Here is a 17,598-nt window from a genome sequence, read left to right on the forward strand (position 1 = left end):
TAACGCGGTACATCCATTCGGGAACACCTTTCACATAAGGGGCCGTCCATAAATGACGTCACGCGATTTTGGACGATTTTTGACCCCCCCCCCCCCTTTGTCACACGGCGTTACAAAAAGTCAGACCCCCCCCTCAAATATGACGTCACAAAGCTGTCCCCTCCCCCCCCCAAAAAAAACTTCAAATCGCTTTAAACTATTGTCATTGTAGTACGTATTTAATGTGGCGCTGCACTCTGATGTTGTAGGAGGAAACATTAAAAAGTCTATTTAATTAAGTAGAACGTGTTGTTTATATTTATTCAAAGTTGCGCATTTTGATGTGACGTCACATTTCTCACCCCCCCCCCCTCGTCACACACACATCGTCACAAATGTCTGACCCCCCCCCCACCTAGGTGCGTGACGTCATTTATGGACGGTCCCCAAACGTGGAACGCGCCTGTTATAACACACGACGCGCCCGGCAGGGATCCGATTGACGTCAGGAAATGGCTCTGCCACTGCTCGCGTGACTTCCTCCCCCCCTCCATTTCCCTCCCCCGTGCACCCCCCCCCACACAACCAGAATTGCCCCCCCCCCGCTCAACCCTTCCTGCAAGTTGCAGAGGCCGCCGCCGCCGCCGGGAAATCTTCGTTCTCGGTTGCACACGAGGCCCGCACGCGGCCTGGGCGCAAGGGGGCGCAACCCGGGGGTGCTCCGCAAGGCCGTGGCAACTGTAGCAGTCCCCGTGATAGTCACAGGACACCAGATTTTAATAAATATTTTTCACTGCTCCGGCAATGCAAAAGGAAGTTCGTTGTTTTCAATGGGATTTTTTAAAAATCGACATTTCGCAGCGCTTTTTCAGTCGTTTTTATTTTGGAAAGTGTGATTTTGGTGGAAGGTGTTGGGCGAAGGGGTTGACGGTGACGATGACGGTGCGCGTGTCCAAAAAAAATGTTGGGTGACCGCTGCTCCGGGCCTCATCTCGACAGCACTGATGCTGGGTAAACGGAGATGCCAAACAATCCTTAGAATGAAATGGGCCAAACATCCCAGTGTAGGTACCTCCTCCTCCTTAAAAAAAGAGGTTGGGATATCTTGAGGCTTTCTTGGGTTAACGACATTCATAGTCAGTGACTTTAACATTTACCCCAATCCTTGAATTAAATTACACCAGGGCAAACCCTGCATTTAAGCTTGGCCGACGAAGCCTCACCCACTCAGCCATTGCATGGAAATAACCCAGAATCTATCAGTGCCGGATTATCTCAGGAGCAAAAGTAGCTACATAACGCTACGGGCCCCGCACGTTCAAGGGCCCCGCGCTAAATGCTTTCAAGCTATCAATTCCGGTTCAGTGATTCTGCACTTGCTCTATGACTATAGTACTATACTGCCTTCTACATTTACGAACGACTGGGTGTTTAAGGTTAGAGATTTGTCGTATTATCTGGCTGTATAGCAAATGAAAAAAGACAATTATTTTACTATGCAAGTAAAAACGTGTTTTAATATTTGTGTGTTTTTTAAAATACATTTCGGGCCCCTTTATAACATGTGCTACAGGCCCCGCACTAGCTTCATCCGGCACTGGATCCGATATGCCTTCGTTCTCGCATGAGCCATCACCAACATATCCTGGCTTTAAAAATATGACCACACCAACGAGGCACTTTGAAAGGTACATCAAGCCATCTCAGTGGTTTAGTTAGGACTTGATTTAACTTTCTAATTTGGAGATTAAACGTGTAAAAAACACATTTTCCAAACAAATGTTTCCTTCATCAAAGACCGGTGTTGGAGACTAACGTTGCAATCGAGGTAATCCCACCGATAATTTAAAAGATGAATGAGCTTCGGTAAAATATTTTTTTAAAACACACGCACGGGATCAAGGATATCTCACGTGTTACTGTGCACAAGTGTGGTGTGCTCCCTAGCACGATCAGGTAAATACTGGTGCTGCAATCATCACTCGTGGCGTGTAAACTTCTGCGGTCCCTTGCGTTGAATAGCACGCGAGCTGTGTTGAGATGGATTGGGTCGGCTCCAGTAGCGGAGCCATCGAGTGTGCCGGTGTCAGAGCCCACAGGCTGCAGGGAGCCCAGGCGACGGGCTACGGCGAGGGAGCGAAATTGAACGGGAAGGCGCCGAGTCATCTCTTGCACCAGGGCCCGTGCCGAACACGTGGCTACGGCCCCGGTCAGGTCAGACCGGACAGGGTCGGGTAAGGGATGGGTTGCATTTTTCTCTCGCACGGTGTGGGGCCGTTGATGGGCGTTGTGTCTCTATGTTCATACGGAGGTTTGGTGAGTGAGCCAGTGGGCGGCTCCAGGAGCAGCCACGTGACGAACATCTCAGATCCTGCCGGTGAATGATGGAAATGGGCAGAGTCGTACATAGGGTAGGATCCATGATTTGGGCACGGAGACCACACTGCGGCTTTTCTTGGGTAGGGTCAGTTCGGACTGGGTAGGGTCAGATCGGACTGGGTAGGGGGTCAGATCAGGGTCAGATTGAGTTGCGTCGTGCAGGTTGGGACTGATCGGCAGAAAGCTGAGCATGGTCAGGTCCGGTGGGGTTCGGTCGGGTCGGGACAGATCGGCCTAATGCGCCTCACTCTCCGCGTACACGGGGTTGGTGAAGCACGTGCCGCTGACACGGGGAGCCGTGGGCTCCACGTTCTCTTCGGAGTAGAGGCCGTACAGACCCTGCAGGGACACGGCACGTGGGGACGTGAGACACAGGGACACGGGGAAACTAGAACATGGGACATGGGGACACGGGGACACGGGGAAACTAGAACACGGGGATACGGGGACACGTGGAAACTAGAACATGGGACATTGGCAGCGCGTGGAGATGGGAGACCGTTGTATGATGGGAGTCACTTTGAGTGTTCACACTGCAGAGGGCAGCACTGTGATTTAAACCACAACTAGGACAATGACTGCACCACGGCAGACTATTGCAGTCGGCTACGACAGACACCGATTACACTCTACCGGTCCTGCAGGCAAGGCGCTACCGCCGCTGCTTGTGATGATGATCTTGATGTTGTATCGCTGACAGCGCTGATGATAATGATGGAACTGATTATGATAGTGCAGTTGATTATAGAACTGATGATAATGATGGAACTGATTATGATAGTGCAGTTGATTATAGAACTGATGATAATGATGGAACTGATTATGATAGTGCAGTTGATTATAGAACTGATGATAATGATGGAACTGATTATGATAGTGCAGTTGATTATAGAACTGATGATTATGATGGAACTGATTATGATAGTGCAGTTGATTATAGAACTGATGATTATGATGGAACGGATTATAATGTAGGCAATGATGAAGCTGAATTTGATAAAGGGTAGAGGTTGCTTCTGCATGGGGGGGGGGGGGGGGGGTGTGGTGTGGTGTGGGGTGTGTGGGGTGTGTGGGGGGTCTTGTAGGTGTGGGTGTTGTGTGGGGTTGGTTGTGTGGGGGGGGGGGGGGGTGTAGGTGGTGTGGGGTTTGGGGAGTGTGTGTGGGGTTGTGTGGGGGGGGGGGTGTAGGTGGTGTGGGGTTTGGGGAGTGTGTGGGGGGGTGTGGTGGAGTGTGGGAGGTTTGGGGAGTGTGGTGTGGTGTGGGGTGTGTGGGGTGTGTGGGGGGTCTTGTAGGTGTGGGTGTTGTGTGGGGTTGTGTGGGGGGGGGGGGGGGTGTAGGTGGTGTGGGGGTTGTGTGGGGGTGTGTAGGTGGTGTGGGGGTTGTGTGGGGGTGTGTAGGTGGTGTGGGGGTTGTGTGGGGTGTGTAGGTGGTGTGGGGGTGTGTAGGTGGTGTGGGGGTTGTGTGGGGGTTGTGTGGGGGTGTGTAGGGGGTGTGGGGGTGTGTGGTGGGGGTGTGTAGGGGGTGTGGGGGTGTGTGGTGGGGGTGTGTAGGGGGTGTGGGGGTGTGTGGTGGGGGTGTGTAGAGGGTTGGGGGTTGTGGGAGGGACGGCACCTTCTGCATGGGGGTATCAAACATGGGGTTCTCGAATCCGTCCCCGGCCCCCGGCTGGGGACTCCTGCCCAGGGCGGCCGAGAGTCTGGCCCAGAGTCCGAGCTGCCCCCCGGGGGCCTCACCCACCCCCTGGCTGACCTCACCCCCACTCAGCTCCGCCTGCTGCGACCTGGGGTGAGAGAGGGGGGGGCGAGTGAGGGGGTTGAGAGAAGGGGGGGGGGGGTGAGTTGAGAGAGCGAGAGGGATGCGTGCGAGGAAATTGGGTCCAGGGGCTGGTGTAGAAGCCCCTGGACTCCAGTCAGAGCGTTGAGCTGGCCAGGTCAAGAACCCGAGTTCAAATCCAGGCAGCTACCCGTGGTTAAACGGGGTTCTCGAGCCTAGTGAGCCGATGGTCTCAGCCAAATGGATTTCAATTTGTCGGAATTTCAGCACTTGAGAGTTAAAACGTTTTGGCTCGACAGCCACGCAACGCGCAACGCGCACTCGCTGTCGGGCATTACTGGTGCGCTCCTCGTGTGGATGTTCGGAGGACTGCTGTTGAAGCGGCCTCAGAATTAGTTCCCCGACACAGGGTGCAGCACCGATAGCCAGAGGTCGCAACCTGGTACCCGATACCCGTACCCTACCCGATACCCGGCTACCCGTACCCGATCGGGTACGGGTAACCGTTTGCGACCCTGCTGCGGCCGGGTACGGGTACGGGTAGGCCGTGAGTCACTGGTGAGTAACCGTTTTTCACTCATTTCCCAACATCTTGTCTCTTCGCACAATTCAAGTTCCTAGAATCAACCCACCCGCGCCTGCAACATGGCTTCATCCCAGAGGTCGCAATCAGGTACCCGATACCCGTACCCTACCCGTACCCGGCCGGGTACCCGGCCGGGTACGGGTAGGGTACCCGTTTGCGACCCTAGTGCGGCCGGGTACGGGTAAGGAATCAAACCCCGTTTGCGACCTCTGCCGATAGCTCCGAGTGGAAATGCCTGCGTCTCATGCCGTGGAATCGCGATCCACAGGTGACCCACGGGTGGATGGCCAAAGATGTTTTGATCTATCTCACGACAAATTAAGATAAACTCTTGGCATCATAACCACACGACACTTTTCGTCAGAGCTGACGGTAAATAAAAATCCCCAATAAAGTCATGCTAAAACATCACAACTTCTACCAATAGATGGTGCTAGTACTGAATGTATGTTAGAGCAGTGTTCCTCACTCATTTTCAGAGGGGGTGGGAGGGTACTTTCGCCGATAAGAGGGCCGCCACGCATTTGAAATAATTGGGTTTGACAGCACGATGGGGGTTTTCACATGTGTGTATTGTCGGGGGCCGCTCGTCAGGGTGCCTCACGAAAGGCCAGTAGAGTCTACATGCGGTGTGAGTGGACTAGTGGCCACGGGAGGTAATGACCGGGGAGTCAGCCTGCAGTGCGAATGCACTAGTGGCCAAGGGAGGTAATGACAGGGGAGTCAGCCTGCAGTGCGAGTGGACTGGTGGCCACGGGAGGTAGTGACAGGGGGAGTCAGCCTGCAGTGCGAGTGCACTAGTGGCCACGGGAGGTAATGACAGGAAAGTCAGCCTGCAGTGTGAATGGACTAGTGGCCACGGGAGGTAATGACAGGGGAGTCAGCCTACGGTGTGAGTGGACTAGTGGCCACGGGAGGTAATGACAGGGGGAGTCAGCCTGCGGTGCGAATGGACTAGTGGCCACGGGAGGTAATGACAGGGGAGTCAGCCTATGGTGCGAGTGGACTAGTGGCCACGGGAGGTAATGACAGGGGGAGTCAGCCTGCGGTGCGAATGGACTAGTGGCCACGGGAGGTAATGACAGGGGGAGTCAGCCTGCAGTGCGAGTGGACTGGTGGCCACGGGAGGTAATGACAGGGGAGTCAGCCTGCAGTGCGAATGGACTAGTGGCCACGGGAGGTAATGACAGAGGAGTCAACCTACGGTGTGAATGGACTAGTGGCCACGGGACATAATAACAGGGGTGTCAGCCTGCAGTGTGAATGGACTAGTGGCCACGGGAGGTAATGACAGGGGTGTCATGCTGTGGACCTGCGCTTGCGGAGGGTGTACGCGGCGTAGGAGAGGCCCATGAGGACGATGAAGAGGGCCAGGGCGCCCAGCACGATGCCCAGCACCGCCGGGGAGCCCCCAGGCTGAACGGGTTCGGCCTCCGAGGTGCGCAGGGTGATGTGCGTCACGCCGTAGCTCTCACCTGTGGCACGGGAGGGGGGTGCGGGGACGGAGGGAGGGCGAGCGTGAGGCGAGCTCCAAACGCGACGAGTAGGTTTTTGTTTTGTTCTCTCCAAATGCTTTTTGTTGCCAGCTTATTGATTCTTTTTTTTTTATTCGCCTCGTTTACCCAAGGCTTTTTTGTCAGGAGGGTCCCTGCCAAGTTTCTGTAGTAAGGGACGATAACGGTGGTGTTTCCCAGTTAAGTGCTTTTAAAATTTTGCAAATTTAGACCATGATGCCTGGCGCACAATGGCCAACTCCTCATCTTGTGGTGTATTTTGTACACCCACAATACTTTGGCCTACCCTTCCATCGTTATAAGACGTCTGGTCAGTATAAGACGTCTGGTCAGTGGGGAAGAGTAGGCCAAAGTACACTCTAACGGGGCTTTCTCGGTCACCGTCAGCAGTGGCGCGAGCAGCAACTGCAGGGCTTGCGACTTTACCCCTCATCACGTGGAGTAGCAGAAGGGAACCACGTAGTTCTCTCGATGGTATCGAAAATGCACTCCCAACGTCGCGCCGCCACAACGGTGAAACGGGTCGAGGGTAATGCGAGGACCATCAACGTCGTGCCAGCGAAAGTTGACCCCACAGAACTACGTCTGGGGGTCCTGCAAATTGCATCTCATCCGCTCTAGGAGGTGCTGCACCTTTGCACCGCACGCTCTGCTGTCGCGGTGATCGCAATCAAACCAACATTTAAATAAGCGCTCATTCCTGGAATAAGCTGGATTCTGAGGGGCAGACCAGAGTTTTTGCGCAGCCATCGGATGACCGGGCAAAGGCTTCATCGACATCACAGCAGCAGAGCGTTGCGGCGAAATCCGGCTGTTGTTCTGTACGTTCCGTGCGCTTCCACATCCATGCTCCCCGCATTCACAAACTGAGCCCGCGTGGCCGCAATACGGCCGAACAACAACCCCCACGGGACGCACGGCGGTGGCCTAAGGAGGAGGAGGGCCCCTCTTTCATCGAGCAGCGGCGGTCGACAAAGAGGGGCGGTTTTAACGACGACGCCGCCGCCGCGTGGTTCCGCGTTGGCGCGCCACGTGCCATAGCGGTCGATGTCGGCCACGATGGCCCTGGCGAGGGCGAAGGCGGCGTCCGTGGAGCCGGACGCGCCGTCCGTGCCGGTGAGCAGCAGCTGCACGTGCGGCTCCTCCGCCGCGGCGCCCTCGCCGAACAGGCCCAGGAGTCGCGCCCAGCCGCCGCCGCCCCCGGACGCCATCGCGGCGGCAGCGGCGGCGGCGCCCCCCCGCACCTTGGACATCGCCATCCACACAGACCTGAACTCGTCCTGCCAGCATCGGATAAAAGACACGGGGCGACGGTTCGAATCCGTTAGGCCGCCCCGGATTAACACTGCGGGTACGTAAAACCGTTAAATACTGGGTGCCATCTGCTTCCTTTGTTTGTATTGCTTTTGTCATGTGACTCCGATCACTCTTGCGAATGAGGTTATTGTGGTCTCTTTGAGTAAAAACTAATTTTAAACTTGGAACTCGAATTTGCTTCACATTGGACGTCAAAGATCTCTGCCTACTGTGAAACTACAGCAGGCCGTCTGTCAAACACAACGTTGACTACATGCAGTGATTCGATTGTTACGATTCAGGATGGAGATTTGATTCAGCAATCAATACTTTGATTGTTGAAGATGGTGGCGATCATGATGGTGGTGACAATGACGATGATGATGATGATGATGATGGAGCTGAAACGTCAGATCTTGTCTCACCAGTCCCAGGAAGCTGTGAATGATTCGGCTGCGATAATTCTCCAGGTCGAACTTGGCATTGTACTCCAAGCGCATCAACGCACCTGTGAGATTTAGAGGAGATCACGAGGTCAAGAGGTCGGATGCCAGCGATGCCACCAACGCATCACCATCGCAGCCTTCACTGGGATGCAAACCCTGCATCTGTAGCAGCATCATCATCAATACACAACCTCCATGGGCCTCGCAGTCTCATCACCACCAGCACCATCTGGCGTGAGGTCCTCTTCATGTTACGCGGTCTAAATTGCCTTTAAGGACCATTCTTATAGCCTAATAATAATTGCCACTATGTGGCTTAAATCAGGCAGTAGATCGACGAATGGCTGTAAATTAGTATTATTGTATAGGCTTACGGTGGCAAGATGTTAACTACCTCGCCTGGTATACATGTCGTGGATTCGATTCCGATCCTGACGCCTGTTGTATATTTGGAGTTTGCATGTTCTCCCCGTGGTCATGTGGATTTTTCTCCGGGTCGTCCAATTTTTCTCCACATTTAGAAACACGCGTTTAGAGTATTTGGCTGTTATACATTTCCACGTAATAAGCCACTTCGTCGAGCTATCATTTGTGGCCAGGTCGCTTCTGAAAACAGCTATATAGCTCAGTGGGCCTTACCTGGTAAAAAAAATATATTTTATTTTAGTACAAGCATGCACACAGGTTTAATTCACGTGCACACATCAACTGATGCCATACATCCACAGCATTTCCCTTGCGACAGTTTGGCCCAGAGCGAGGCCCTCGCGAGCACGTACCGCACTCAGGGCAGCAGTTCCCTTCCGCCAGGAGCCCCGTGGGGCAGGTGAGCTCGGGGCACGGCCAGCCTCCCCCCTCCACGGTGCCGTAGAGCCGCGAGCATATGTGGTCTCTGTGCTGGAGGGGAGGACATTCGGGCAGAGCCGTCGGTCAGTTTCTGGCGGACTAGTGGCGGCGGCGGTGGCCGGGTTTGCCGCCGCCTGTAAGTGTTTGTGAGGTTGAGTTGAGGAAGTAAAGTGGTTTACGGGGAAGGGAGGTGAACGCCCCTGTAGGGGTCGGTGTCAACGCTGGGAGGGAGCCGGGCCTGGTCAGGATTCGCTCACCCGGTCGTTCCCGCACAGGCAGCCGCTGGGATCCAGGCACGTCCCGTCGGGCTGCACGGAGACGGAGCCGCCGTGGAACTGCAGCTTCCCCGAGCGGCTCTGCAAGTAGCTCCGCAGAGACGCCTCCGTCGAGAAGTTCTGCGGCGAGAGCGAGGGGCCGCGCGGTCGGAGTGTGACAAGCCACTTCGTTGAGCTGTCATCTGTGGCCCGGTCTCTAATGAAGAGCTATACAGCTCAGTGGGCGTTACCTGGTACAATACAAATGTTCTTTGGGGTTTTCGGTAAAGTCACGTAGATAGGTAAACATTTATTTACAAAAAAATTACGACGTTTCGATCGCAACACAAGCGATCGTCATCAGGTGGAGAAAGAAAGAAAAAAACATGACGGTCGCTTGTGTTGCAATCGAAACGTCGTAGTTTTTAATATTTTAACGTGACTTTACCAAAAGGCCCAAAGAATATGAATTCCTGCAGTCACGAAAGCTTCAAGTCGAGATTTAAAATAAAAATAGTTAAGTTAAAATATGATAATGGGTTTTTCCCCGTTTTTCTGGCAACAAAACAGCTGTGTCAAGATGTTAAAACACCAAACTGAAACCTTTTGCAAGGAATCATGTCTGCATCAAACACAATGCTTGCGATCAGAACGCAAACAAAAAAACAAGTGAAAACAGTTAAGCGCCTGGGGCCCCTCTGATCAGTGAGCCCCGACACGGTTGCACCGTCACGGCGACCGCACCACCCCCACGACCGCCACCGCCGCCAGCCGCGCGACGTTTCGCGAGCACCTCTCCCATGACGGAGAGCGAGCGAGCTTGGAAGGGTCCCCACTGGAGGCCCACGCGGAAGGAGGTGAGCGGTCGGAATTCGACGTCGTCGGCGGCGCAGGGGACGCGCTCCACGTCCACGGTGGGCAGCGGCCGCCCGGTCAGCAGCTCGTCGCGCGAGCGCGCCGTCGCCCAGAGGCGCGCGTCCAGCCACGACCACCCGGCCTGCGGCACGAAGTGCGCGTCGCCTGCGGAAGGCGACGGCGCGGGGACAGAACGGGGGGGGGGGGGGGGGGTGGCAGGCACGGGGATAGCGTGGGGACAGCTCAGGGGCAAGCACGACTGTGACACAGAGGCAGCGTGGAGACACAATGGGACATCTCAGGGGCAAGCACGACTGTGACACAGAGGCAGCGTGGAGACACAATGGGACATCTCAGGGGCAAGCACGACTGTGACACAGAGGCAGCGTGGAGACACAATGGGACATCTCAGGGGCAAGCACGACTGTGACACAGAGGCAGCGTGGAGACAGCATGGGCGATAGAGACGGCACTTAGGAGACAACAGCGGTGCCGGGTCTACGCGGGAGGCAACACGACTCTGTGACACTCAGAGAGAGCGCGTGATGACAGCACGCGGAGGCGATGCGAGCGATCCATTCGACATGGGCGACGGACTTAGGCAGTGAGGAGGGTGTGGAGGGGTTCAGGTCCCGTACCCGCGACGCATCCTGCTTGCGGGTCGCTGCGGCCGTCACTGGCACTCAGGGTGGCACCCTCTTCCAGGATCAGCTCCGAGTTCAGCGGCAGGAGCTGTTGGTGGGGGGGTGGGGGGGTAGGGGTCAGGCGAGGTCATCATAATGGGTAAAGGTCGGGTTGGAGTGAGGATGTGTGTCGGCTTGCATATGTGGATCTGCGTGTGTATTGTAGGTCGACTCAGCCTCAAACGAGTAGCTGGCGCAGTGTGTAGTAAACGTCGCCACTGGGGAGACAAAGGCGGTCGGGCGTGGTGCTGGCCACCCACCCCCTCGTGTGCCGTGCCGGCCTTCATCGGTGCTCACTAACAGCACTTGCCCCTACAGTCTGTTAAAGCTTTCGGGGGGATCTTTGTCTTTTGTATTAGGGCCGTCCCCTAGGTTGACTCAGCTTAAAATGGGTACCCAGTCACAATTTGATCGTTGGCTCCGGTTAATGCGCGCGTCAGCAGACTCGCCTCCACCTCCCGTGGCTTGCAGCGTTGACTCATCGTCACCGTGACACCACGCGTTGTGTTTGCGAACGCACATTAAAGCAGGCACGTGACGGGGGGCACTGGTGGTGGCATGGCACCGATCGGTCCGTGAACTGATTAATTAGTGAACTGATCAGTCAGTGAACCGAGCAGTCCGTGAACCGATCAGTCAGTGAACTGAACGGAGACGAGCGTTTCTAAACGGGGGGAGTCACTTGACATTTGAAAGAGAATAATCAGGGCAGCGCGACGAATGCCTCTGCGTGCGTGTGTGCTTTCTGTATGCAGTGTGTGCTGTGTGCGTGTGTTGTGTATGCAGTGTGTGCTGTGTGCGTGTGTTGTGTATGCAGTGTGTGCTGTGTGCGTGTGTTGTGTATGCAGTGTGTGCGTGTGCGTGTGTTGTGTATGCAGTGTGTGCGTGTGCGTGTGTTGTGTATGCAGTGTGTGCTGTGTGCGGTTGTTGTGTATGCAGTGTGTGTTGTGTGCGTGTGTTGTGTATGCAGTGTGTGCTGTGTGCGTGTGTTGTGTATGCAGTGTGTGTTGTGTGCGTGTGTTGTGTATGCAGTGTGTGTTGTGTGCGTGTGTTGTGTATGCAGACGTGGGAACGGTAGCGCAGCGGTTAGTGCACTGCGCTACGAACCCGGCGACCCGAGTTCGATTGCCATTCACGGCTACCAACACTGGTGACGAATATTTGAACCGGTTCTGGGCCTCCCCTAGGTCGATGCAGCCTCAAATGGGTACCTGGTGCAGTGTGTAAACGTCGCCATTGGGGAGACAAAGGCGGTCAGAAGTAGGGCTCGCCTCAACATGCGCGCCATGCTGGCATTTACTAGCTACACGCCAGCAGTCTATGTAGGCTATACACATTTACAGGGCGACTTTGTCTTTGTTCCATGTGTTCGGCGAGTACGTGGGGTGGGAAAAGAGGAGTATGAGGAGGTGGGCAGCGTTACCATGTCGAGTATGGAGAAGCTGCCATCCACGTACACCGAGACCGACTGTGGGTAGAGCATGCCACTTGGGTTAGAGGCAGAGATGGACCCAATCATCTCCCAACAACAAAGGCAATTCCATAAAGTGTACCTAACACATCTCGCCACCGCAGCGATATCTCCCTCGCCTGATACGCAGGAGGTCGCAGGTTCGATCCCGGACCCTGGCGGTGCCTGTGGTTGTATGTTTGTAATCCGCACGTTCTCTCTCCCCGTGGTGGTCGCGTGGATTTTTCTCCACGTTGAGATCATTTCGCTGCGACTATCAATTCCCACGTATGACATCAGCCACTTCGGTGTGTGGCCAGGTCGCCTCTGAAAAAGAGTTTAATAGCTCAGTGGGCTTTTTTACCTGGTAAATAAAACAGTTACGATTATAACCCCAATCATCGTTAAAGTTAAGCTCTATCAATCATCGCCACCGTGAAACTCCACTATCATCAACATGCAGGATGGGTACCAGCTGGTGAGGCTAAAAATATTATTTATTTATTTAACCAGGTAAGGCCCACTGAGCTATACCAGCTCTTTTGCAGAAGTGACCTGGCCACAAATGATAGCTGAACGAAGTGGTTTAATACGTGGAATTTTATAGCAGCCAAATACTCTAAAACGCATGTTTCTAAACGTGGAGGGAAAAACCGGAGGACCCGGAGAAAAATCGACACGACCACGGGGAGAACACGCAAACTCCAAATATACATCAGGGGTCATGGTCAGGTTCAAACCCACGGCCTCCTGCATACCAGGCGAGGGAGTTAACATCTCGCCAACCTGGTGCCCCACTGCCTCTCTACATGGTTTTGAGCTGAGGTCGCTTTAAACACTGCATGTCAATACTTTGGTTGACACAATCATTCCGTGATGAGCAACTGCCCTGGAACCAGACCTTGTGACCAGACACAGGGTCTTAGAACAACAAACGCTGCAGCCAAGGGGACATTGGTAACTACTGGTAACTGGACAGGGCACTGGAAAACACATTCCTGCGGAGGGAGCTGGTAGGAACGTTGGGTTGCTCGGTCAATGGCCAGGGTCAACGGCGGCGTGGTGTATTCCGCAAATATGCCCGACTGTGAGGACGGGCACAAGCCGGCGTGAGTAGGTTAAACGTTGAGTTTTATAAGGGCACCACGGGGTGACCAGCCCCTCCCCACCCAGCCCCACCCCTCCCACCCCCACCCAGCCCCACCCTCCCCACCCAGACCCTCCCCACCCTCCCCACCCAGCCCCTCCCCACCCTCCCCACCCAGCCCCTCCCTCCCCACCCAGCCCTTCCCCACCCTCCCCTCCCCACCCAGCCCCTCCCTCCCCACCCAGCCCCTCCCTGCACGACGGACGGACGGACACAATAATCCCCTGTGGGCTGGTGTAACCAGGAGGTTCCTACCAGTACTATAGGTAACTGGACAGGGCACCAGTAATTGGGGTCTAGTTACATTAATTTTCAAAGAGTGAATCACATTTTTAACTTCTATAATAGAGGGGCTTTTTCGGGGGTTAGATCGCGTAGATCTCGATCTAACTATCATGGATGATATTGGTCGCGACAGCCTACGTGTTAAACTGACATTTTAAGCTTGTCATGAATACCAGTGGCTTCATGCACACGTGTCGATCAGGCTCATCACAGAGACGCAGGGCGCTTCGCCTCTCGGCGGCTTCCCCACTTGTGTGGGGGGGGGGCCTCGACTTTCCCACGACGAGACCGCAACGGCGTCACCGTCAACCGAAACGCGCTCGCAGGCGCGTTCCCATTGTAAACGCGTGCGTCCGTGCATTACACAATTGATCAATTACACTGGTCAACAACAACAACAATTCTGGCCTGGACTTTTGCAGCTGTTTTAGACTAATTTCAGGGTGCTGATTCCAAATCTGATCTCAGATTTGCTTTATCACATCTCATTTTATGCTATCGGCATACCCCATTTTAAATGATTTTACCCGAAATTAACTCTGTCACTTATGATTGCAAGTTGTTGCGAGTGAGTGACTGCTTTAGTGTTAAAATATGGTGCTGTATTTTTAGGATAGTGTGTTTATAATATCATTTTATGTAGATATCCACATCTATTTAATATTTTTATTCTGCAGTTTTTATTGAAAATGCTATATTTCATATCTCAAAAACCTGATGTGATAGCCAAAAACTGATGCCAGGTTTGGAATCAGCACCCCAAACTTACCTTAAACCCGTTGGAATACCTTATGCCAGAAAAAGTGTGTTGACCAGTGTCATTAGTACATTGCGGGTGCATTGTTAACATCGGGTTTACCTGTCTCGTGCCGCGCCCTGCTCTACCGACCAACCAACAACCATCATCATCACCCACAACCCCAGAGCCGTTGTCCCGAGGTGCATGACGAATCTGGGCGACAGCCCTGGGCCCCGCGATTTGATGGTGGTGGGGGGCGGGGGGGAGCGCGCTTCGACGTCACGGTGTTTGATGTAATACAAGGTGCTTCAACAAAATGTTAACACTTATATGGGTCTATCGTTGTCAATGGGAACAGAACGGATAACGCACTGTAACATGATAACAAATGTCATGTTAATAGCTTCAAAAGGTCAAAGAGTATCCCACTTGTTCATTGTCAACGCGCGCCTGGAATCTTCTCCAGGTGGTCTTTAGAGCCCTTTTTTTCGTGGTATTGTTGCAAATTCTCAGAGAAGTGTAAAAAAATACATTTTTTGAAGCACCTCGTACTTCGCAGTTTCATTTAAGGCGTTGCGGGGTGGCGGTGTGATTGGGGCGGTGTGATTGGGGGGGGGGGGCATGGTGGAATTTGTCCCCGGGACCACGCACCCCGCTGTAGACTGCTGTCAGGGGGGGCAACAGTCCCACCACCACCACCACACCACCCACCCAGCACCCACCACCACCCAGCACCCACCACCACTCAACAACACCACCACCCACCACCTGCACCCACCACCACCACCTACCACCACCACCCACCACCACTCAGCACCCACCACCACCACTCAGCACCCACCACCACCCACCACCACCACCACCCAGCACCCACAATCACCACCACTCACCACCACCACTCACCACCACCCACCACCACCACTCACCACCACCCACCACCACTCACCACCACCCAGCACCCACAACCACCACTCAGCACCCACCACCACCACCCACCACCACCCACCACCACCACCACCACCACTCACCACCACCACTACCACCCACTACCACCACCACCACCACCACCCACTACCACCACCACCACCCACTGCCACCACCACCACCACCACCACCCACCACCACCCACCACCACAACCACCACCACCACCCACCATCACCACCCACCACCCACCACCACTCACCACCCACCACTACCACCCACCACCACCATCCACCACCCCTGCCCAACCAGTGATGTAGGAGGGGAGGGGCACGGCTGGACACCTCGTCTGCGGGGAAGATGGCTCGCTCTGCGGCACAGGGGGGGCGACCGCCCTCCCAGTTGGAGCCGTTCCCGAAGTTGGTGTCACGTGTCCATTGCCTGAAGTAGCCGTGAGTCACGCCTGGCACGGGGGGGGGGGGCACGGGGGGTAACACGGGGGTGGGGGGCGGGTATAACACACAACGCACGCGTCATTACATAGAAGACGACGACGACGCCCCACGTGGCCTCGAGTCGGCTGGTGGGCCACGTGCTGCCAAGCCGAGCGCTCATGAAGGGTCGGCAGGGCACGCGATGGAGGGGTTTTGCTAACTCCACGTCCGGCCGCCTTTGTCTCCCCAGCGCTGACGTTTACCCAACCGCATCGGGGGGCGCTCACTCTTCAGGCGGAGTCGACCCAAGGGGGAGAATAATCATCCAGATGAAATGTTTTAATGGAAAATATCAAAAAATAACCGGCGCCGCCCGCTGACGTTAGCCATGTGCGGAGATCGAACTCGGGGATGGCCGGGTGCGCATGTTTGTGCTAACCGATGCGCCACCGCTCTCCAATCCACAAAGACAAAGATCCCCGTATAGTCTTGACAGACTGGAGGGGCAAGTGCTGTTAGCGAGCACCTATGAAGGCCGGAACGGTACACGAGGGGGTGGGTGGCCAGCACCACGCCCGACCGCCTTTGTCTCCTCAGTGGCGATGTTTACACCGCGCTAGGTACTAATTTGAGACTGAGCCGACCTAGGGGAGGCCAGGACCGGTTCAGATAATCGTCACTGGGTGTTGGCCGTGAGCGGGTTCATAGCGCAGCGCGCTAACCGCTACACTACAGCTTCCCAATCCACACACACACACTACACGCACACACTACACACACACACTACACCTACACACACACTACACATAGCACTACACTACACACACACACTACACACACACTACACACACACACCACAGACTACACACACTACACACACCACACTACACACACACACTACACACAACACACACACTACACACCACACACACTACACACACGCACGCGCGCGCGTAAAACGCAATGAAAACAAACAAACATACCAAGCAGAGCGCAGAGCACCAACGCGAGTCGCATTGTGACTCCGGGTCAGGTAACGAAGGCGGTGGGGGGTTGCCGGCTCAGCTTCTGGGAATCTCCTGGCTCCTGGTGGCTCCTGGTGGCTCCTGGCTGCTGGTGGCTCCTGGTGGCTCCTGGCTGGTGGTGGTGACTGCTGGTGGTGGCTTCTGCTGGTGCTGGTGGCTCCTGGTGGCTTCTGGCTGATGTTGGCTCCTGGTGGCTCCTGGCTGCTGGTGGTGGCTCCTGGTGGCTCCTGTGGCTCCTGGCTGGTGGTGGTGGCTGGTGGTGGTGGCTTCTGCTGTTGCTGGTGGCTCCTGGCTGCTGGTGGTGGCTCCTGGTGGCTCCTGGTAGCTCCTGTGTCTCTTGGCTGGTGGTGGTGGCTGCTGGTGGCTGGTGGCGGCTTCTGGCTGCTGGTGGTGGCTCCTTCGGCGTGGCCAGAAGCCCCGTGGTCTTGCGCCTGGGGGTCGTCTCTCTTGAGCCGCAGTGGCCCCCGTGCTGCTGCTGCTGCCGCACTTTACCAGAGCCGAGGAACATAAACGTCGCCACTTCGCCCCACCCGGTCATGCGCGCGTGTGCGCGTGAGCCACACTCACCCATTAACAAGCGTCGCGGCCCACATCGCTCACTCATTAACCAAATTCGCTGGGGTGCATCAGCCACTCACCCGTTAACCATTGCCAATCACTACCCCCCTCCCCAACTTTATAGCCATCTCGAGACGCAAGAAGCACCGATCTCTTCAAGTTGGCATGACTAAGCTGCCAAACGTCCGTCCAGGGTCTAGTGGCGGCAGTCCCCCTGTGCCCCAAAGCATTTGGAAAGATGGGGTGGGGGGGGGTTTGTCTCCAGTACGAAATGATTATCATCTGAGCCTCCACGTATTTTTTGGGGTCTTTCGGTAAAGTTACGTCGATAGGTTGAAATAAATGTTTTTGTTATTTTCTTTGAACCATATCTACGTGACTTTACCGAAAGACCCAAGAATATGAATTGCTGCAGTCACGGAAGCTT

General features: G+C 55.0%; 1 protein-coding gene across 1 annotated transcript; it reads right to left on the minus strand.

The window, feature by feature from the left end:
- Positions 1–1,476: 1,476 nt before the first annotated feature.
- AMN (amnion associated transmembrane protein) lies at positions 1,477–17,095 on the minus strand. The gene is made up of 12 exons (XM_078857975.1): positions 16,572–17,095; positions 15,499–15,617; positions 12,035–12,079; positions 10,567–10,660; positions 9,867–10,093; positions 9,077–9,214; positions 8,753–8,870; positions 7,953–8,035; positions 7,268–7,511; positions 6,030–6,192; positions 3,970–4,138; positions 1,477–2,697 (listed from the first exon to the last, which is right to left on the minus strand). The coding sequence occupies exons 1-12, from the start codon at positions 16,603–16,605 to the stop codon at positions 2,593–2,595; spliced, it is 1,539 nt and encodes a 512-aa protein (XP_078714101.1). The 5' UTR covers positions 16,606–17,095; the 3' UTR covers positions 1,477–2,592.
- Positions 17,096–17,598: the final 503 nt, after the last annotated feature.

This window comes from Lampetra fluviatilis, chromosome 7 (assembly GCF_964198595.1).
Source record: "Lampetra fluviatilis chromosome 7, kcLamFluv1.1, whole genome shotgun sequence".
NCBI classification, from domain to species: Eukaryota; Metazoa; Chordata; class Hyperoartia; order Petromyzontiformes; family Petromyzontidae; genus Lampetra; species Lampetra fluviatilis.